Consider the following 23,809-nt stretch of genomic DNA (forward strand, 5'->3'; position numbering starts at 1 on the left):
TAAATCTGTCAGGCTTGATACCCCAACCCAGACCAACCCAAAATTTACAACCGGATCAAGAACCAGCACCCCTCTCCCTTCACCCAGCAGAAAAACAAGACACTTCCTCTGGAATGTGGCAGATGGCTCTCCAAAGTACTGTGGACAACTTTTTATCTTAAGTAACAGAAAGTACATTTCTAAGGTATATGTCCACTCCAAACTGCAACCATTCGTTAGAACTCTTTTTAACTAAACTAGACATACCAAAACTGAATTTGTACGACTTTGGACGGCAAAATTCCAACTTTCTAAATTCCCTAGGGATCCCAAGCATGGACCCACAGCACCCCCAAGGGGTGAAACCACAAATTACCACATCACCACCATAAGGACTTGTGCTTATAAGAAAGCAAGAAAACTTTGTGCTTTGTCTGCTTGATTATCAACGTTTCTATGATCTAGATGATAGGCAAATAGTACCTGTGTTCTTTGACATGTGTTGTGTATCAGCTAACAAGGGTTAAACTCTCTCTTAGAAACATGCCTGAATATCCTAATTGTTCATTCCTTGATTTTGAAAGTTAAACCAATTGGATGATATAGAAATGTTCTTTTTCTCTGTTTAAACTAGCTGAAACAAAGGAGGCAGTGATTTTGGGGAAGGCATTCCTCAAACTATGCACAACCAGTCAGAGAACCTTAGGTGAGGAGAACCTATTAGCACTCTGGCACCGCCTCCAGCCGAGCAAAACCAGAGTGCACCGCAAATTTGGGAGTTCCTGCGTTCGCAACAAAGTTTCTAAGTTTGTGCCGGCCTAGGTCAGAAAGACAGGTCAGAAGTATTAGGACGCTAAATTTTCAGATCTGAAACCTTTGTTTGTTTTGTAACTTGCCTGTTCGCCTACACACCTTAAGTTTGAACCACCCTCAGAGAAGGAAGGTGGATATTTCTTGTCTGGCCAGGGAGGATATATCCATAACTTTCGATTCTGCTAAAGAGAGGTAGTTAGTTAAATTAGTATCACCAGCCTCAGAACGCTGATTGCAACCTGAACCTGAACAGCGGAGTGGGAGCGGTTCTGACGCCACGGAGACCCAGCATCGCACCCAGAACCACGCACTGATCTGTGAACAGATCGACCATCAAAAGGCTGCCCAAGCTTCACTGTCAGACGGGGAAGGCGCGTGTCCGCACAGAGACGCAGCATCCACGGCCAGCGAGGAGATGAACCACCGCGTGAGTTCCAGCCTTCGATCAAGTCTGTCCTGAGACGACCCCGCCTGAAGTCAGCCCCCGACTCCAACGTAAGCTGGTCCCATCACTTTGCAGTCAGGGCCCTGACGCCAATTTATTTAATAAGAGAACTTTTAAAGGTACATCCAGCCATATAGTTATTCCCGTCCAGGCTTAGGTTAATTCTCTAGAGGCTCTCCTAAGCGACTTCCCAAACCACACTGCCTCATACCATTTAGCCGTGAATCACTCTAACTTACTCGAGCTATTTTGTCTTTCATTACTATCACTTTGTTTTGTTTTGTTTTGTTTTCTTGTTTTATTTTCTATTGTTTATCATTGAATGTAGTCCAAAAGTAGTTTGATATTTAGCCAATAAATTCCCTTTTCTGAAGCATCCTTGGTGCGAGCGTTTGTCTCTCTTGCCCTGGTCTGTAGACTTCAAATAAATCCGGGTTACCTCACACCCTCACATAAGGTTCTAGCAATAATAATAATAAAAATTGCAAAACCTGTTACAGAATATTACTTTTTAAAATATTTAGATTCATTTTTGATCCTTTAAAATATAAAAAAACAAGGTAATATTTAAAGGTCTTATTCTACTTTGTGATGTTTTACTAAAATGAGCATATTACTCTTGTACAGGCAAGGCTTCACTGGTCACCTGTTTCATACAGAACACATTTTAAAATTGACTAAATCTGCTCCACAAGGATGATTGTCAAACACATGATTACTTTCTGACCCAAGAACAAAATACAAAAAGAGGTAATGCTGCTTTTAGTGTCTATGCAAACTGTGGAACCTCCCACAAAACATGTGAATCATCCTCAGCTAACAATCATAAAACAGCAGCTTAAACTTTTTAGATATTAATTTCATATCGTTTGACATTACTAACATTAACATTATTATTATGTTTTCCTGAAGTATAATTCATTGTTTTAAGTTTTTTTCATTGATATAATTTTAAAAATGTATTCCCTTCTTCATGCAATACATTTTACACAGTACTGTCTAAATTAACAGATAAATCAGTCCTGCTATAAACAAACTAAATAGAGTCTGCATAATGAATGTGTTTTTTTTTTTTGTTTTTTTGTTTTTTTGTTTCTTTGTTTTTAATTTTCTTTGATATTACCAGGTGTGGTCTGCTATGGTCAGTGATCTGTTAAACTGCCTGCACCCACTGCCTCTGCCTCTTTTACACAGGTAATAATTCATTTTAACATGTGAACAAGGTACATTGCTGCACTTTCATCATTTATTGTCATTACTGAGTTATTTCACTTTCTTACATCACAGACAGAAAATAATTCTCAGTGGTTAATGTGAATAAACTACAACTGCATAACGATACACAACTGCACACTGCTTAGAACACAAACTTCACACAACTGCACACTGCTTAGAACATACACTGCACACACAACTGCACACTGCTTAGAACACAAACTTCACACAACTGCACACTGCTTAGAACATACACTGCACACACAACTGCACACTGCTTAGAACACACACTGCACAAACCGCACACTACTAAGAACACACACTGCACAAACTGCACACTACTAAGAACACACTGCACAAACTGCACACTGCTAAAAAACACACTGCACAAACTGCACACTGATAAAAAACACACTGCACTATAATCTAAATCACAAGTTAAAAACAATGCAGAAAATATTCTGCATTGATTATTACAGCATTTTACAGATTATTAGGATTAAAAGTAAACACTGATGACACTTCTGGGAACTCCAGCACAGAGTACAACATCCACTCCCCATGGACATGTCCATTACAAGAATGGCCTATATTTTCACATCCTGGATGCAGAAATTTCTAGACTGTATGGTGCTACAGATTCAACTGGAGGGAGGAGTGTAGGAAAGGGTCACCTATGGTGTTTTTTTCACCGGGCAGTGCAGCACAGCAGGGTACATTTACTAATCCAAACTCAGAACTATGTACCCTGGTTGAGTATCTGTGTCTGTTTCCCGTTGCTTAATAGAAATGTGAAAATAGGAGATGTTCTCTAACTTCTACAGTTACATGATTTCTGATGTGAATCTAAAGTTAACAGTGACCACAAACAACAGTAACAACAATAACTTTGAGTTACCTTTTACTCTGCATTTGATTTTGTTTAAGAGTCACAGACAGCGATTCTAGCTATAGTGATTTTGTTATTGTTGTTGTTTTAAATAATGGTTGTCTGACTCCAACAACACTGTGTGACTCTGTTGACTGCGGTTTGGACCATTACAAGCTCAACCCATATGTTGTAGCTCGGCACACTTGGTACAACAGTGCAGGCCTGTTCAAAGAATCGATTCCACACAATAATCTCAATTTCAAAAACCAACACATTTGGCAAAAATATAGAGTACAGAGTTAAATATTTTTGACCTTAGCAAGGCTGACTAAACTGCACCTGAGTCTCCTCTGTCAACTCTTTCAGGTGGGTAGATGTTTTGCCACTGGCAGTGCTGTTTGACTTTTCATTACAAATATTACACGTTACTCTGTTTTCCACATTCTCTGAAGCAAAATACAGCTGGACTCTTGATGTGTGAGCTGTGGAAGGCTGCATTTTCAGACAGGCAGTCTAGACAGTGACCGCAGAACATCTCTCACTCTGTATGTGTGTGAGTGTGGACAAACTTAAACATCACTGTGTGGAATCGAGTCCAAAGTCGACTGTTGATTCCTGAATGTCTGGAATCAAAGAATTGATTCTTTTTAGAATCAACTCCCAGTCCCCCAATGAGAAGAGTAAACTCAGCATCACTACCCAGGTGCATTGTATGATCACAAATTTGTAAATGTACTGTACTGCACTGCACTGCCTGGTGTAAAAACACTGTAAGAGTGAGAAACTCCAAACATACAACGTCACAACAAATATTTAAACAATACACTTGCAAACAGCACATGTTCCACTGACACCTGATTTAATAAATGAGCCGAGAATTGTTTGGTGCCCAAATTTTGCCTCTTTAGTTTAGTGCTCAATCTACAAGGCCAACATTGCTAACAAACAGTAGAAGTTGGATTTTGTGGGGTAGTTGGCATGACACCTGTAAAGTGGATGTCTACATGAGGAGGTTTTGTGCATTTTCATAACTCACAGCAAGTCATTCTGTGTCCTAAACCACATCGACAAATCTTTACAACTTTAATGAAGATCTAGATGTGCTTTGAAGGGGTTGAGAGACATTTTGAGGGTATATTTATGAAAAAGATTTGGGTGACTATTGACTTTCAGCGTTTGTTAGCAATATTAACCTTGTAGCTCCAGCGCTAAACTAAAGAAGCAACATTTGGACACCAAACTTGTCTTGGCTGATCGACGACATCTGAGGTAAGTGACAAACTGTGTTAATTTGAATTTTCAACAATACATTCCTTTAAGTTTTCATACGTATATGCAGTGCACCTGCAGGTACTTCTGAAAGGTAAGTTTTTTATGGGTAGAAATGGTGTGAATAAGCAGGAAGAAAAAACCTAAAGTTAAAGTCTTGGAATGAAGACATTTTCATCATAAAAGCCTCCTAATGTACAGTACAAATTCCATTGTCAGATGACTTGCATTGCACTTCTTTCTTCTTTGTAAGGGATCTGGCCAGGGATTATTTCCAGAAACACACTTGCTTACACCTGTAAAAAAAAAACAAAAAAAAACAAAAACAAACAAAAAACAAAAGTAAAAAACCAACAAATCAAATTTATACAATGTTCAAATGACTCCAAAAGTACCCAAATGGCAAAAACATATTTGGTGTCCAAAGTTTGCTTCTGTAGTTTTGCACTCGAGCCCTGAGCTAACAGAAGTTACATTATGCTGCAAACAACTGGAACAAACTGCCAGAAGGTTTTAGATGTGTCTCAAATGTAATGATTTTTTATATCCATATTAAAAACATTCCTCTTTTCTTTATGATTAAGCTCTAAAACTTGCACTCTAGTTTGACTGCACTTTAACCCTAATAAGCTGATTTTAATTTAATTTTTATTCTAAAATAATAATGCTAATTTATCTTTAATTTCCTTTAAGTTTATATTCTTCTTTTATGTACTTTGTACTTCCTTTTAATTATCTGTTTTATATTTTTTAAGCTACTGTCACTGTACTTTTTTATTTTTACAGATTTTCACTCTTATGCACTTTGTATTTATCTTTCCTTTTGAAACTCCTTTTTGCTTTTATTTACATAAAGCATATTAAATTTCCTTTATGCATGAGCTGTGCTTATATAAATAAACTTGTCTTGTCTTCCCTTGCCTGTGTCACCCAAATAGACTTTGGGACACCAAACATAGCTTCACCAATCGACAACATTTGGGGCACAATTGATTTTTCACTGGACCAAACAGTCCATTACCGACCATTTCACAGCTGTTGTATTTTGACCCTCACTCTGAGACTCTCTCACCTTGTACTCCGAAACCACAGAGCTGTAGATCACTGCATCATCTCCAACTGCCTGAGAGAGCTGGAAAATAGGACAGGGTTAGAAATAATGAGGGATCTCTTTCATACCACCCTGAGCACTCTTTCACTAAATGCTTAATAATCCATCAAAGCTATATTTAGCTATATTTTTTTCCTCATAAACACTTATAGATTTCAACCAGCTAATGCCCACTCAACTTAAACTGTGTAGTGGTCAAAACAATTACCTGTTGCCGGTGATGATGGCTGTATTTTACACTTACAGTTTTCTTTTTGGTAGTTGTGGTTACACTGCTGTAGATCACATCATTTTCATGATCCAATACAGATGAAGCCTGTGGACATAATTTACTCAGTAACATAATCTTTAATGTTTCAGTAATTAAATACCATTTTCATACAGCCGTGGTGTAGGCAGAAATATTTTGGGGTATTCCTGTGAAAAAGTGAGTGGGCCAACTTGGTAGATACAATTTCCAAATGCACAATATCCCTCAGTGTCATAACATCAGGCTATAGCCTACTGCTGACAGCGGTGCAGTCATCACCTTTTCCGAAGCTTTCACCCTATGGTGATATAAAACAATGGCAAGAATGCCTGATTCACATAAACACAGCCAACACTGCAACATCTTCACAATAAACCATGCGTCCACTCACCACAGTCACTGTTTTTACCCAGTGAAGACGACATAACTGGGGTAAAATCTGAAAGCTAAAATGTACAAAGAAGAGGAACAACAACACCTAAGCCTAATCATCCTAGGTTAAATACTGCCATAGAGGGCATGAAAATGGTGATAGGCTGCCGAGTGCTGAAGCGCACAGTGCCTATCCTCTGTTAAATCGCTCACTAATGAGTTCCAAAATGCCTTTGGAAGCAACATCAGCCAAAGAACTGTGCATTAGGAGCTTCACGAAATGTGTTTCCATGGCCGAGCAGCTACACACGAGGCTAAGATCAAAATGCACAATGCCAAGCGTCACATGGAGTGGTGTAAAGCACACCCCACTGGACTCAGAAGCAGTGCAAACGCATTCTGTGCAGTGACGAATCAAGCTTTTCTATCTGTCAGTCTTATGGATGAGTCTGGGTTTGGTGAATGCCAGGAGAGTGTTACTTGCCTGACTGCACTATGCTAAGTGTAAAGTTTGGTGGAGGAGGGATAATGCTATGGGGTTGTTTTTCAGGGGTTGGCTTAGGCCCCTTATTTCCAGTGAAGGGAAATCTTAATGCTTCAGCAGACCAAGACATTTTGAACAATTGTATGCTTCCAACTTTCTGGGAACAGTTTGGGCAAGAACCTTTTCTGTTCCAGCATGACTGAGACCCAGTGCACAAAGCAAGGTCCATAAAGGCATGGCTGGATGAGTTTGGTGTGGAGGAACTTGACTAGCCAGCACAGAGCCCTGAACTCAACCCCATCGAAAACCTTTGGGATGAACTAGAACGTAGATTGTGAGCCAGACCCTCTTGTCCAACATCAGTGTCTGGCCTCACAAATGCTCTTCTGGATGAATGGGCAAAAATTCCCACAGACACGCACAAAGTCTTGTAGAAAGCTTCCCAGAAGAGTGGAAGCTGTTATAGCTGCAAAGGGGGGACCATCTCCATATTAATGCATATGGATTTAGAATGGGATGTCATGAAAGCTCCTCTAGGTATAATGTGTGGGTGTCCCAATACTTTTTTTCCATATAGTGTATGTGCTACCTTTAATGCCAAAGCCCACTGTAGCTTTTGTGATTTTTACATTTCATTACCCTTATAAAAAGGCAGCTTAATACATAACATTTCAGCATTTGATTGAGTAGGATTGTAACCAATCTAGGCCTACCTGTGTCTACACCCCTGATATAGAGATGTATGTGAAAAATAAAGTCTTACCTTTTTATTCTTAGAAATCACAGCACTGTATGTCACTGGGCTTTCAGTCGTAAGTGTCTGTTTCATACATACAAATGTGATTTTACACAAAGTCACAACTATATAAGAAAAATGGACCCATAAATGTATTATATTCATTTTTCTAAAAACAAGTCTGAAGCAAGAGAGGCACAACACTAACTACTGCTCCAACAGCAGAACAGCACCAGAACCACAATACTGACTGTGTGAACTACAGTATTACTGACCCTTTTTCTGGTCTCTATTTGATTTCCATCTGTTAGAGTGAGATATTACAGAATTAATGAATATTAATGAATTAGTTGTCTACTTGTACTTATGTAATAACACAACATTAATAACACACAAGATAGCACAACATGGACATTTGGTAATAGCCATTAACCCCATCCTTTTTAATAGCAAAGTTTTAAAAGCATGCCAAAAAGGCCTGTAAGAAAATGGGAGATGGTGAAAACTTACTGCACTTTTTTCTCAGCATGCAGGTTATAATGGTGGCCAGAATCAGCAGCAGCCCCAGCCCTACAGCCAGTAGGATCCAGATGACCATGGTATTTCCATTGCTGCAATGAATGATGATATCTTTCATTCAAGAGTTTTTAAAGTACACCTGCTGCCAAATAAGATTTTTTTTGCATCTAAAGTATGCATGAGTCACTAACATTGAAGTTACTGCAGAAGAGGCAGCTGTTCTGCAGAAAGCAAAAGAAAAATAGCATGCTGTATTGAAGTGTGAAAAACCACGCCACCATAAAAAAAAACAAACAAAAAAAAAAACAGCATCATACATAAGGGCCTACTTAAGCAATACCACAATCTTCAACATAACCTCACACGGTCCTGCTTCTGCTCAACATCGCAATGCAATGCTGCTCCCTTTTAAGAGTTTCTTTTTTAAGAATCCCCCTTTCTTTTTTAAGAATCCCCATTTCCACCTCTTTAAATTAATTCAGCTCATAATTCATAATTCAGTTACTTTAAGATGATGACACTGGAATTCAACTACGCACACACAGCTTGAATAATCTCCATAGAAAACCTAATAGAATGGAACACTCAGGAGCGGCCACACATGAGCCTAAGGTCACCATGAACAGTGCTAAGCATCAGCCTGGAGGGGTATGGGCTGTGGAGCAGTGGGACTATCCATCCAATATCTCTGGGATGAGTTGGAGTGATGTTTGTGATCCAGAACTAATCATTCAACATCAGTACCTGACCCTCACTAATGCTCTTGTGACTGAATACAATCAAATCCTCACATCAATAAAGACTTCCCAGAATAGTAGAGGAAAAGTAACTAGAGCAACGAGGACAAACTCTCTATTAATGTTCTTCATTTCAGAAGAAACGTTGGATGAGCAGGCTCTACAAACTTTGGACATATAGTGTATGTGTAAGTTAGGATTGCTTACATTTGCTGTACATACTAAACTAAAGAGAGACACATCCTGGTTCAAGTGTTTTAATCTACATTTGTTAGAGCACACAGGAGGGGCAGTTCTTCTTCTGCAAAAAGCAAAGAGCAAAAACATGCTACACTGAGGTGTGAAAGTACAGCTATTTTTAAAGAGTAACACCACTTACAGGACTGCACTAGTAGAACCTAGATAAGCTACTTAAGTGTTTTGCAGAATGGAAACACATGGTACGCTAAGTCCAAAAGTGTCCAGACAGCCGTTCTAATTAGTGAATTCACAGTTTGAATTTACAGTTGAACCCTTTACTGACACAGAGTTAAACTGTGCACCCATAGTTTGTATAATCTCCTAAAGATATGAATCATACAGTCTTGCTATTTTGTTTTGTTTCACACATACCCTGTCACTGAACTTTTGTGGCAGCATACACTCTTACAAAAGATGGTTCTTTAAGGGTTCTTCAGTAAAGAAAATGGTTATATATAGAACCATGAACACTCAAAGAACACTTTACATAATTAAACATGATTAAAGTCTGCAGTGTTTTGGCCCACGAGGACTGGAACCTGGAGCCATAGGGATTCATTAAAAAATGTCTTAAGAATAAATGTAATACACACTTTAGTATGTCACTATCAACACCTTCACAATATCACGAGTAAGAGTATATTACCACAACGTGTCAAAACATCGCTTTAGACATACATTGATTTTGCCACCAGCCTCACTTGTCAAGTTATGTAGCATAATTAGCATCTTGTCTTTGACATACAAAAAAATACACTGAGATACAAACTCAGCTGTCACATTATGCTATCATTTCACCCAAGAAAGTGTTATGATACCCAAATCTCAACAATAACCTGTTATTTGACCTGTTATTTGGTGTTCTATCAACTTAAAAGTGAAGTTGAAAGCTGCCTTTATGACAATTGCTGCTTATTGGCATGAGCCTTTATAAACGTTTATGTAGATTTATGTCAGTTGTAAGAAAGGCTAATACAGGTTGTAATGTAGCCTTATGAACAGTACCCAACTGTAAAGTGTTACCTAATACACTTGATTTCAGGAAAAAAAAATAAAAAAAAACACTGGATGAGTTAGCATTGCTACCTTTGCTGTACCTACTAATCCAGGGCTGATGCACAGTTTTAAAAATTATTTCAATGCTTTTTAATACCTTTTTAAGCCCTGGGTGCCATGTCACTTGTATCAAATGGTAGAAAACAGTCTCTAGCGCGCTCACATTTTACAGATCCACGTTTAGATGAAAGGCGGTGTTCAAATAGTAGAAACACAAAAGTTGCAGATATTACATGGTTTAAGCTTCTTCTTTAAAACAATTCAACACTGCAGACATTTAAACTGCTTTGTTATCTTCCGAAAACATTTCTTACTGCTGCAGGTTGTGAAGGATGTCTGTTTATGACTCCTCTATGACAGAGGAGTAAACAGAGCACACATAACAGAAAAGGATCTGAACTGAATCAAGCTTATTTTAATTTGGACATCTGTACATTTAACACCTCTAACGGTAAACAAGAAGACATTTTCAGACATTATATGACCTTAAATTTTCAATATCTCCTTTAAGGCTTTACAAAACTTTGTAAGGAATAGGAATCCTGAAATTCAAAAGGAATTTCACATATTTTGCATTATCTTTCAGCAATGTACACTCTCGTGCACAAAAGAAATGGGCCAAGCCCAAAAAGGCAAAACATTAAGCTTTTAATGGTCTTAACAACAAATAATTGGTCAGGATTTTAGAAAGTATTAAACAATAGATAAAGTAACTTAGTATGGGAAAGTGTTTTCCTTTGATTTCTTTAAATGCTGAAGTCTCGTGGGTAAACAGCCTTTTACAGAAAGAGTGAATATTGTTCCACTCAGTATTGATGACTTCAAACAGTTAAAAACTTTCTCAAGCTAGTTTGTGTTTTGTGTAAGACCAGACATTATCTATATTTATGTTTAACTTAAAGCTACACTATGTACGCTATGTATGATTTGGAGACCTCTCTGTTGGAAATGAGTAATTACGCACAAAACGTGGAAGAGCATTTTGTAATGTCGGTTGCGCTTCAGAGTCCTTCCACAAGCAGGTGAATCTGATGATTGATAGTGCATTGAAAGAGTATTCAAAAAGAATTCAGCTAAACTTGGTGAAGGCCGTGTCTTCTGAGGATGTAAATGAATTATCTACTATTGTCATCATATCTTCATGAGTATAATGTTGATTCTGCATCTGAGACCTAAAGATTGAGGCAGAGCTTCTTCTTGATCCTGTGCGTGAGAAGTTAATTTATAAAGATGTGTGTTGTGGTTTGAAAAACTCCTGACAAATCCGACTCAGCACTTCTGACTTTTACATTATTATTTGAGGTTTTACAGGCCGACTTGCAGCAGATCCAACATGCCATATATTAGCGTGTTACTGACTCAGTAATGCTACTTCTTTCAATTCTAAAGGGGACTTATTATGCTTTTCTGGTTATTCCTTTTTGTTTTAGTGCGTTATATTGTTTTTTGTGCATGTAAAGGGTCTGCAAAGTTACGAAGTACAGAGGGAGTAACTCTCTCCCACAGAAACCACTTTTCTCAACTGCCTGAAATGCCTCATTGAAATTCCAGCTCTTCCTTCTGTTGCAAGGTGACATCATCTCATAACACAATCCTTATTGCCGTCTACTGGCAAGCTTGGCACGCCCTCACGCAACACACAGCAGCTACTGAAGGAGTTTGTTCATTTTTGTAACCATGTCAAGAAGATACTGACCTGACTTTCAGGATCAGACTCTGGCTCAAGCTGATACAGCAGAACTGATAACCTTTGGAAAAATAGCCATGTTTACAGCTGCTCAGGAGAGAAGGGTCTGCCTGATGGTGATGTTATGCTCACAAACGATCCGGTTCCTTTCAACAGCTCTTTGGTAAAACCGTCAGGAGCCAGGTCATACTTAAAAGACGTTCTTTTTATCGTTACACCCAAAAAATTAACCACCTGCCCTAAATCCCCTCCACTTCCTACATAAACAGTGAGAACCAGCCTGTCACGAGAGATAGACGGCGTCACGTTTGGCTCATTAAAGGCAAGTTGCTGTTTAAACACTCCGTTCAAAGTTGGCAGAGAGAGAGAGCAGCGGTGGTCAAGCAATATGGAGAGTCTAGAGACTCTCTGCATGTCCTGCAAGACAGGGGTGGAACCACTTTGGCAACTGACCAATCAGAACAGAGTGGGCAAGCTGACCAATCAGAGCACACTGGGCTCTTTTGGAGGCGGGGCTTAAAGACACAGCAACTCTAACAGAGCATTTCAGACAGAGGGTGAATAGAGACACTGAATTTAAGCATAGTGTGTTACATAGTGCAGTTATGTAAGGTGGTTAAAGCATACATGCTGCCAAATAATGCATATTTTCTTAAATATCCCCCCTTATTAGGAGTCTAAAATCAATTAAACTTAAGCACATCTGACTTTTACATAATTATCTTGCATCTTCCCACTCTTGCTTGTGCCATGTTCATTATCAGAAGCTGTTACTGCAGGAGGATTAGTTGTTCTTCAAAAAGCAAAAGTTTTTGAACACTTACACAAAGTAGAACGTCACTACTTACAGCTCTGTCTCTGTATTTCCACTCACAGTTGTAGAATCTAAAAGGACAAAATAAACATATTATTTTTATTTCTTGATTTGATGAATTTGAAGGCTCTGTTTGTTTTCAGACCTGAAGTGGTTTCACTGATGCAACAATAAATTAATGTGAGTGCCACAACATTGTAGCATGATGTTCAGCAGGTATGAACAGTATTTCTGATACAGGTGATCTTACCTGAAGGTTGTCTAGTAAGAGTGAGGTAAACAGTAACCCCCACATCTCCTGCACTGAACCAGTACCAGCCAGCATCACTCTTCTGCAGACCCCTCATCTCCACACTAAAAGATCCATTTCCATAGTCAATGACCAGCACTGCTGAATTCTGGGATGTGTTAGTCCTCCCCACTGTGTAGCAGCTCCAGTCTTTAAATCTGCACCACTGCTTCTGTTTATTCTGATATTCAGCACTGTAGAGACACTGGACACTGACACTGCCCCCTTCCTGACCACTCACTCTACTGTTTATCACAGACACAGCAGGACCTGAATAAAGGCAGAGAATGAGTGGTTTAAACACACTCTTCATCATAAATGACATCTTACAAGCTTGAAGTTACAGTGAACATGTTCAACCTCAGACAGAAAGACTTCTTACCTGCACTGACTGTCAGGTACATATAATCCTTGTCATCTGGGGTCCCTAACCCACCAATTTCCACAGCACACCAATAATATCCAGAGTCAGAGTCTTGGAGGCTGTTCAGTTCCACAGTAAACATATTCTGGGTTGGATGATCAGTGACTGATGTTCTTCCACTTGTGTTTGTAGAGGCTACTATTGTACAGGTGGACCAGTAATACCCCTTACACCAGTATTTACGGTTTGATTTGTATTTCTCATCATAGAAACATGGAATACTGAGAGATCCTCCACGTTTTACAGCTAAATTCTTCAGTGTCTTCAGGCTCTCAGAATCTGCAGAACAGAAGTCAAATTATACCGCAGCCTCAGTCCTACACTCTTAAAAGGGTTCTACAAGGGTTCTTTATTCATGCAATGATTATACACTCACTTTCCACTTTATTGGGCACCTCATGTTGTATCTATACTCATAGTCCATTTATCAGTCCACTTACCATATAGGTGCACTTTGTAGTTCTATAATTACAGACTGTAGTCCATCTGTTTCTCTGCATATGGGATTTATATCCCGCTTTTACCCTGCTCTTCAACAGTCAGGACCACCACTGAGCAGGAATTATTTGGGTGGTGGATCATTCTCAGCACTGTAGTGACACTGACAAAGCAGTAGCATGTTAGAGTGCGTGTGTATGTGTGTGCTGCAGTGGATCACACCCAGCAGCCAGGCTATGTCAGTGTCATTGCTGGGCTGAGAATAGCCCACCGACTTAAAATATCCAGTCAACAGTGTCTTGTGGTCAGAAACTGACCACTGATGAAAAGTGAACCCACCTCCTTGTGGGGGTCCTGACCATTAATGAACAGGGTAAAGAGGAGCTAACAAAGTGTGCAGAGAAACAGATGGACTACAGTCTATAATAGATTTTAATTCCAAAATTCCGTATATCAATTTATAGCAGTGATGGATATAAAGAGATAATAAAAGTTGGCATATAACTGAAAACACAAATGTATATTTCTCTAATAAAGGTGGTATTAATCATAATATAGCACTGACATTTCTTTTATGTGTAAAGCCCACTCCCAACAGAGTGAATCTGAGACATTCTTGAAAGTGGTTTTGAAACAAATCCTTCAAGTGCAGGACTACAAAGTGCACCTATATGGTAAGTGGACCTAATAATGTTGGACCTCAGGTGTAGATACAATGTACCTAATAAAGAGGCCAGTGAGAGTATATAGAACCATGAGAACTTTTGAACATTTGAATGGTTAAATGTATCTTTGCCACTTGGTAAACAGTTGCATCCATAATGTTATGACAGTCAGTTATTAAAATGCTTAAAATTATTCTACAGAAACATTTCTACTGAACAACTTTACAGATATTGGTGTCAGTATAAAAAGTGTACTGCTGAGTAAAGACACTTTTTGGGAAAGACTTTAAAAGTTAGATATAAAACATTAAAAAGCAGAACACATCAAAGATGTCAGTGTCCACCTGCACCCTGACATGGATGAGTTAAAGCATTTAAAGCAGTGAAAGTGTAAAGAACACAAATTCAGCACAAAGGAATGATGCAGCATTGATCTTACCTGAGATACAGAGGAGTAACACAAAGAGTATTAAAGAACTCCTGAGTGAGTAAAAGTGCATGTTTCTGTAAGAGACTCCAGTGACAAACACTCTTCCTGCCTCTGAGTGAAGCAGCTCCACTTCAGTGCTCTTCCTGTTTTGTTTTTTCCTCCTTTGCTAGTTCTCACTCTGTCTAATGTACAAAAAACACCAGTAAAGTTTAGAGCTCAGCAAATTCAAAGATTTTCCAGTGATCTTTTGACCCTCATGCTTAATTAATTATCTAATTAATAAATAATGTCATTGTATTTTGCCTCTTTCCATATTAATAACCAATCATTTACAGTAGTGTTAAGTAAGTATGTGTGAACCAGTTAGTTCTAAGGCTGGCATTACACAGTAAAACTTGTATGCAACTACCGTTGCCTGAAACCTACATGAAACTAAATTGTATTTGAGTTGCATAACGTGCCAAATTCGGTTGGCATCCACATTAGTTTCATACAAAGGCTTTAAAATGCTTGAAATATGTAAATAACACCTTGTTGATGACTTTACTCAGAAAGAATTCTATAGTGTAACAAAAAAAATTGTTGCATGCAACTCAACATGCAACTACTTGCCTGAAAGTTTCATCATTTAATGCCAGCATAAGACTTACTACCTTTGAAAAGAAACTGATTTATTATTTCAGAAAAAGAATGTCTGTAGAACTTTGTGACAAGTGGTAAGAGTTTCCAGTACAGGCCTGCTGTACCTCTCCACTGTATGTATGAATGGCTAATGTGTGCAAGCTGTCGTCACAGTGCTGCTTCACTCTTACGTATGTGTGTAAAAGAGGCCTAAGTATCACGTCAAAGTGTGTTGATATCATTATATATGCGCTGTTTGTGATTTGGGAGAGAGAACATGGCTGTGCAGGAATATTTGTTAGAAAATTATTTCAGCCTTTCTCTTTAGGCCTCTTAGTGCCCATTGTGCTGATGGAATGGAAATAATCTCTGATATTTTTAATTAACATAATAAATTATTTTCCCTGTGACTCTGTTGTCAGATTAAACAGGACACTGATGTGTCTCTGCACAGGTCAACTAAGAGACCTGCTTCAAAACATGTAGAAATCACATTTTATGGCTGTTGTGAAACTTAAAGCTGCCATTTGAACAACAGTTGGAGATAACTTTCGGGGTTTTTCTTTTTTTTGGCCGGAAATATCTCACTTAGGTCACTCCCAGGAAATGATAGCATCTAACTGTTTAAATTAAGGTTTGCAGGAGGAAAAACCGCCTAAAACCGCCTGTGAATCTTACTTTTTGTTCTGTTGGATAAGAGATGGTATTTCTGTGACAGTGAAGATCAACAAGCTCCTGAAGTATTTCTGGAGCTATTTCATTAAACTGCCATTCCAAGATTAGACTTGCACTTTTCCTCTATATTTTATGTTACTCTTTGTGCTTATTGCTACATGCAAGTTAATGCTGCTGTACAGTGAACTGACATCATAAGACTGGCAACAAAAACCAGCATGTTTTGTCAAATGTGGGAGTTAAGCTGCTTTAGCAGTTGTCGCCTAAAGTTTGAGGAGCCAGTGTTATTTTAGAGATGATGTACAGTATTAGACTTGCACATAATGAAATTGGTGGAAGCCCTAACAACAGGGATCATTTGTACCTGAAGGCAGTGCAGGTAAGAAGTCTCTCTGTGTGAAGTTTAACATGTTCACTGTAAAGTCTTGTAAAACATTGTTTATGCTCATTCTCTGCCTCTTTATTTAGATTGTGCTGTGTCAGTGATAAAAAGCAAAGTAAGTGGTCAGGAAGTGAGCAGGGTCAGTGTCCAGTGTCTCTGCATTGCAATATTAAAATGAACAGAAGAAGTGGTGTAGATTTAAAGACTGGAGCTGCTACAGAGTGGGGAGGACAAATCACTACAGACCTCCATACTTCATGTGGCCTTCAGATTAGCTCAAGAACAGCGTAGAGAGCTTCATGGAATGGGTGTCCATGGCTGAGCAGCTGCATCCAAGCCCTACATCACCAAGCGCAATGCAAAGCGTCGAATGCAGTGGTGTAAAGCGCCACCACTGGACTGTAGAGCAGTGGAGACGTGTTCTCTGGAGTGACGAATCACGCTTCTCCGTCTGGCAATCCGATGGATGAGTCCAGGTTTGGCGGTTGCCAGGAGAACGGTACTTGTCTGACTTCATTGTGCCAAGTGTAAAGTTTGGTGGAGGGGGGATTATGGTGTGGGGCTGCATTTCAGGAGTTGGGCTCGGCCCCTTAGTTCCAGTGAAAGAAACTCTTAATGCTTCAGCAGACCAAGAGATTTTGGACAATTTCATGCTCCCAACTTTGTGGGAACAGTTTGGGGATGGCCCCTTCCTGTTCTAACATGACTGCGCACCAGTGCACAAAGCAAGGTCCATAAAGACATGGATGAGCAATTTGGTGTGGAAGAACTTGACTGGCCTGCACAGAGTCCTGACCTCAACCCGATAGAACACCTTTGGGATGAATTAGAGCGGAGACTGCGAGCCAGGCCTTCTCGCCAGCATCAGTGTCTGACCTCACAAATGCGCTTCTGGAAGAATGGTCAAACATTACCATAAACACACTCCTAAACCTTGTAGAAAGCCTTCCCAGAAGAGTTGAAGCTGTTGTAGCCGACATCATATAAAACCCTATGGATTAAGAATGGGATGTCACTCAAGTTCATATGTGTGTGAGAGCAGATGAGTGAATGCTTTTGGCAAGCTGGGATAGGCTCCAGCACTCCACAGCAACCCAGAAGGATAAGCGGTTTAGATGATGTATGTATGTATGTTCATATCTGCTGACCATCAAGTTGTTGTACCATTTGCACCAATCTGTTTCTTCTCTTCTCATGTTAACAGTTCTGACCAAGGGCAACAACACAGGTTGATCGGTTGATCAGTGAATTTTGAATTTACGATCTGATGGCAAATTTTTAACGGGGGGGGGGCGGCGGATACAGTTAAATAAGCTTCTAGGATAAATGGAAATTGAGTAGAAAACCCAACAAAACTTTTAAAAACACAAATGCTGTGATTCCTGTTATCAAATTAAGTACTAGTTAACAGCAAATATATTTCCTGGTTGGTCCACCAGAGGAGTGATAGAACCTGGTAAATGTCAAAATGATTGAGCTATGCGATGACGTCACCTGCAAAAAATGTAAATGGATGCATGTTGGTGAAAGTGTGAGCAAATTTCCCTGAAGAAGCTTTCATAAAAACTATGTGAAAATTTAAAATATGAAATAAGTGTCAGGTTGTAGGAACCAGAGGTTAATTTGGGATAGTTATTTTTAAAAGTACCCAAGTTTTGTCCTGAATCCTGTTGTGGTGAGATTTCCCATGTCGTGCTGTGCAGTTTAACCGTGAGGGTGCATGTGTGTGTGTGTGTGTGTGCGGCCTCTCGACCTTGCGCTCTGCAGTCTGACTGCTGGAGAAGGGCGATTCACATGATGTAATAGGTATGTATGTGATGTGATGATGTAATAGTTATGAATGGTTTGACAGATATGTGTGGTACGTAATGGTGTGTTATGCATCTTGATGGAGGGACATATGTAGCAGCACTCGCCTTACACTTTTATTCGACAGGACCATATGGGATGGGGCCCCGTCTCCAGGTAGAGTATATAATTGCTCTTGGAATTGGAGACACAGATGTGCAGATGGCAGCGTGTTTGGGAGTTTGGGCTCAGATTACTGGAATATTGATGGAAACTCACGATGGATTACCGTCACAGGACGAACGGAATTTATTGGATTCTACCCCACACGCTAACAATGGACCAAATGAGGGTGTTTTTATGGATGATATCAACGTGTCGACTTTGGATGGATTTTCTCTGGATGATTCAGATTTACAGGGGACTCAGGAAGGACCTGCTGAAATTCACACATAATCTGTGGATTTTTCAGATGCCCCCTCCACGAGTGGCAATGGTTGGTGTGGTGAACGAGACACACAGACCCTTGTTTAAACACACTGAATACAATTATCAAATATATTTCTTCGATCTAGATACAGATTTGAATTTAATTCAGTTCACACCGGCTACACACAGTCAAGTAGACTGTTGTTTGTTGCAAAAAGCCAGCCAGGTTTCACAAGGGTAGGGCCGAAAATAAGAAATGGGATTGGGCTTATGAGAATGTAATGGGGGTTTGAGCGGTAAATGAAACTGTAGAGGGAAAAACTTCCTGAGTGAGAATTGTTCACAGTGGTGGTGATAGGAACCAGAGTTCTTTAAGAATTTAATGTCTCTAAAAGCTACATCAAATAAAATGGTGGGGAAAATGCTACCTGGTATTGTTTTAAAAAAGTTTTGTGATAAAATTTTGTCCTAAAACCTTTTTCCATCTATTTCTGCTAGTGCACATTTACACACCTTTCTGTGAACTGTGGTTCACACATAGTTACCTAACACTACTGTAAGTGATTGGTTATTAATATGGAAAGAGGCAAAATACAATGACATAATTCATTATTTAGATAATTAATTAAAAATGAGGGTCTAAAGATCACTGGAAAATCTTTGAGTTTGCTGAGCTCTGCACTTTACTGGTGTTTTTTGCTCTGTACATTAGACAGAGTGAGAACTAGCAAAGGAAAAAACAAAACAGGAAGAGCACTGAAGTGGAGCTGCTTCACTCAGAGGCAGGAAGAGTATTTGTCTCTGGAGTCTCTTACAGAAACATGAACTTTCACTCACTCAGGAGTTCTTTAATTCTCTTTGTGTTCCTCCTCTGTATCTCAGGTAAGATCAATGCTGCATCATTCCTTTGCACTGAATTTGTGTTCTTTACACTTTCACTGCTTTAAATGCTTTAACTCATCCATGTGAGGGTGCAGGTGGGAACTGACATCTTTGATGCTTTTTAATGTTTTGTGTCTGATTTAATGTGTTTCACAAAAAGTGTCTTTACTCAGTAGTGAACATTTTTATGGACACTGGTGTGAAGTTGTTCCTGGGTTCACCCTTAGCAAGTCAGTAGAAAAACACATTAAACCATTCAAATGTTTGTTCAAGTTATCATGGTTCTATATGCTCTCACTGGCCTCTTTATTAGGTACCTTGTATCTACACTTGAGGTCCAACAGTATCATGTCCACATACAATATATGTGCACTTTGTAGTTCACAATTGAAGGGTTTTGCTCCAAAACACATGATCGACCAGTTTCAAGATCATTTTCAATGATTTCCACTGTTGAGAGACTTTCCACGTAAAAGTAACATCAGTGCTATATTATGATTTAATACTACCTTTGTTAGAGAAATGTAAATGTGTCTTCAATTATGGAGAAGTTTTGCCAACATTATGTCAATTTTTATTCTTTTTGAAAAATACATCAGCAGATTTTAATTGATTTCTCTGCATAATTTGTGGGCCCCTCTTTACCCTGATCAATAATGATCAGGAACTCTACAAGACCACCACAGAACAAGTATTAAATGGGTGGTGGGCCTTTCTCAGCACTGCAGTGACACTGATGTGGTGGTGGTGTGTTAATGTGTGCTTAATGAGTGCTGCTGGGTGGATCAGACACAGCAGTGCTGCTGGCATTTTTAAACACTGTGTCCACTCACTGTCCACTCTATTAGACACTTCTACCCTGTTTTTCCCACTGTGTAGATGTAAAGAGATGATAGCTCATCTATTGCTGCACAGTTTGTGTTGGTCATCTTCTAGTCCTTCATCGGTGGTCAGTTTCTGAACCCTTGCAGAACCCTTGTAAGAGTGTAGGACTGAGATTGTGGTATATTTTTGCTTCTTTTCTGCAGATTCTGAGAGCCTGAAGACACTGAAGAATTTAGTTGTAAAACATGGAGAATCTCTCAGTATTCCATGTGTTTATGGTGGGAAATACAAATCAAACCGTAAATACTGGTGTAAGGGGTATTACTGGTCCTCCTGTGAAATAGTAGCATATACAAATTCAAGTGGAAAAACATCAGTCACTGATCATCCAACCCAGAATATGTTTACTGTGGAACTGAACAGCCTCCAAGACTCTGACTCTGGATATTATTGGTGTGCTGTGGAAATTGGTGGGTTAGAGACCGCTGATGACAAGGATCATTTATACCTGACAGTCACTGCAGGTAAGAAGTCTCTCTTTGTGAGGTTGAACATGTTCAATGTTACTTAAAGCTTGTAAGACATCATTTATGATGAACAATGTATTTTTACCACTCACTCTCTGCCTCTTTATTCCGATCCTGCTGTGTCAGTGATAAACAGCAGAGTGAGTGGTCAGGAAGGGGGCAGTGTCAGTGCTGTTTCTATAGTGCTGAATATCAGAATAAACAGAAGCAGTGGTGCAGATTTAAAGACTGGAGCTGCTTCACAGTGGGGAAGACTGACAAATCCCAGAATTCAGCAGTGTTGGTCAGAGATGATTGGAGAGGATCCATCAATGTGGAGATGAAGGGTCTGCAGAAGAGTGATGCTGGCTGGTACTGGTTCAGTGCAGGAGATGTGGGGGTTACTGTTCACCTCACTGTCACTGAAAGACCTTCAAGTAAGATCACATGTATCAGAAATACTGTTCATACCTGCAGATCATCAAGCTGTAATCTTTTGCCACTCACATCAATTTATTTCTCCCTTCTAACAGCAACAACAGCTGTGACTACAGTTTCTGCCACTGAAAAAACCAGCATCAGTGAAACGGTTTCAGGTCTGACCACAAACAGAGCCTTAAAATTCATCAAATCAAAAAATAGAAAGAGTGAATATGTTTATTTTGTCCTTCTAGGTTCTAAAACTTTGACAAAAAATACAGAGACAACAACAGCAGAGCTGTAAGTATTGACGTTCTACTTTATGTTCGTTCAAAAACTGCTGTACTTTCACACCTCAATATAGCCTGTTTTTGCTCTTAACTTTTTGAAGAACAACTAACCCTCCTGCAGTAACAGCTTCTGAGAATGAACACGGCACAAGTAAGAGCGGGAGGATGTATGTGAAATTCAGATGAGCTGAACTTTTATTGATTTTAGATATGGTGTCTGTGTGCTGCTGCAAGTCACCCTGTAAAACCTGAAATAATAATTTGAAAGTCAGAGGCGTCAGGCTGGATTTGGCTGGAGTTTTTCGAACCACAACATAAGTCTTCTTTTATTAACGTCACACACAGAGGCTCAACAAGAAGATCCGGCTTAATGTTTAGGTCTTACATGCAAAATCAACATTATACTGATGAAGATATGACGACAATAGTAGAAAATTCACTTACATCCTCAGAAGAAACATCCTTCACCAAGTGTTGACAGTTTTTTTTAATAGCCTTTCAATGCACTTCATCAGCAATCATCACATTCATCAGCTCGTGGGAAGGGTCTGAGGCACAACCAGCATTACAGAATGTTCTTCTATGTGCTTCGTGCAATTACACAAATGTAGCTTTAAGCTAAACATTACTGATGGTTTTGTCCTGGTCATAGTCCAGACTTAATCCCTAGAGAGAATATTTGGTCTTACAGTAAATATAAACTATCCTGGCAAAGTATTTTAACTGTTTGAAGCCATCAGTGCTGAGTGGAACAATATTCACTCATCTTTCTGTAAAAGGCTGTTTACCTACAAGAATTTCCAGAAGGTAACAAAGCAGTTTAAATTTCTTCTGTATTGAACTGTTTTAAAGAGGAAGCCTAAACTGTGTTTCAACTCTGTGTTCCAACTTTTTAAACCTACTGCCTTTTCTCTAAATGTGGCTCTGTAAAATGTGAGTGCGCTAGAGACTGTTTTCTGCCACTTGCCACAAGTGACAAGTCTTAAAAGGTGTTACAAAACATTTAATATAATTTTAAAAATTGTGCAGCAACCCTGGATTAATATGTACAGCAAATGTAGCAGTGCTTACTCATCCAATGTTTCTTCTGGAATCAAGTTTATTAGGTAACACTTAACTGTAGTGTACTGTTCATAAGGCTACATGACAACCTGTGTAACCATAAGGCTACATGACAAGCCTTTCATGATAACTGACATAAACCTACATAAACATTTATAAGGACTATAAGCAACAGTTGTCATAAAGGCTGCTTTTGTCAACTTCACTTTTAACTTTAACACTTATGGCAAATGACAGGTTTTTGCTGACATGTAGGTGTCATAACACTTTCTGGGGTGAAATGATCGCACAATATGACAGCTGAGTTTGTATCTCAGTGTATTTTTCTGTATGTTAAAGACATGATGGTAATTATGCTTCATAACATAACGGTCGCATGTGGTGATGTCATAGCATGGTCATTGTGACTTGTTGAACAAATTCAATTTAAGCACCTCCCCTATTGACCCAGGGCCACATATCACTCTGCAATATTAGGATGACCATAACTGGACAAGTGAGGCTGGTTGCAAATGTTTAAAATGTAACTCCGAGTTTTATACTTAAATGGTATAATTAAATTAAATGGTTGACATATAAAGTCATTCAGAGTGGTTTGATGTAAGATGCTACATTCTTGAGAAACTTGCTGAGTCAGAATTGTTCACAGTGATGGGGAAAAGAAAGAGATGTCTGAAGAGAGAATTCCTTGTTAAGTAACGTTGGTTTCATTATTTGGCTCTTAAGTAAAAGGAGCAGTTTGTGCTGTTGTTTTCCACTGGACAGTCTGTCAATCAAAAGACTCGCTTCATGGAGTCACGTCTTACCTAACACTTCAGGGCTGACTTGTAGCAGTGTGTGGTACCCTCTCTTGCAGTGGTCTCCAACTCGGGTTCTGGAGAGCCACATTCCTGCAGTGTCTAGTTCCAACCACAATGGCTAATTAACTTCTTCAGACATTCCTGATTGGCTGGATCAGGTGCATTCTTGTTGAGTAAGGGGAGGGGCAGTATGTTACATGTAGGACATGCAAATATCCCTGTCAAATTCTTTGAATATTATTCAATAAAGTGGTCCGTCAATCAATTTAGACCAAAATCATTTCA

General features: G+C 39.2%; 1 protein-coding gene and 1 pseudogene across 2 annotated transcripts; one reads left to right on the forward strand and one right to left on the reverse strand.

The window, feature by feature from the left end:
• Positions 1–2,792: 2,792 nt before the first annotated feature.
• On the reverse strand, positions 2,793–14,921 carry LOC118796712 (polymeric immunoglobulin receptor-like). 2 transcript variants are annotated; one of them, XM_036555765.1, is made up of 10 exons: positions 14,854–14,921; positions 13,270–13,590; positions 12,849–13,157; positions 12,633–12,669; positions 8,056–8,156; positions 7,821–7,849; positions 7,573–7,629; positions 5,948–6,019; positions 5,665–5,724; positions 2,793–4,888 (listed from the first exon to the last, which is right to left on the reverse strand). In XM_036555765.1, the coding sequence occupies exons 1-10, from the start codon at positions 14,912–14,914 to the stop codon at positions 4,883–4,885; spliced, it is 1,053 nt and encodes a 350-aa protein (XP_036411658.1). In that variant the 5' UTR covers positions 14,915–14,921; the 3' UTR covers positions 2,793–4,882. The 2 variants fall into 2 exon arrangements, with proteins under 2 accessions (XP_036411658.1, XP_036411657.1); XM_036555764.1 differs by having other exon boundaries at positions 5,912–6,019.
• Positions 14,922–19,560: 4,639 nt separating this feature from the next.
• On the forward strand, positions 19,561–21,981 carry LOC118797527 (annotated as a pseudogene).
• The last annotated feature ends 1,828 nt before the right edge of the window (positions 21,982–23,809 follow it).

This window comes from Colossoma macropomum, unplaced genomic scaffold, assembly GCF_904425465.1.
Source record: "Colossoma macropomum unplaced genomic scaffold, Colossoma_macropomum, whole genome shotgun sequence".
Lineage (NCBI taxonomy): Eukaryota > Metazoa > Chordata > Actinopteri > Characiformes > Serrasalmidae > Colossoma > Colossoma macropomum.

What these genes read in the sequence shown, in the direction of transcription:
- LOC118796712 (XM_036555764.1), bottom strand. Translation starts at nt 14,914, where the DNA reads ATGCACTTTTACTCACTCAGGAGTTCTTTAATACTCTTTGTGTTACTC. An exon ending in GGAAATACAGAGACAGAGCT is followed by an intron (nt 8,157 to 12,632) that starts GTAAGTAGTGAC and finishes CATTCATTGCAG; the next exon opens with CAATGGAAATACCATGGTCA. An exon ending in AAATAGAGACCAGAAAAAGG is followed by an intron (nt 7,630 to 7,820) that starts GTCAGTAATACT and finishes TGTATGAAACAG; the next exon opens with ACACTTACGACTGAAAGCCC.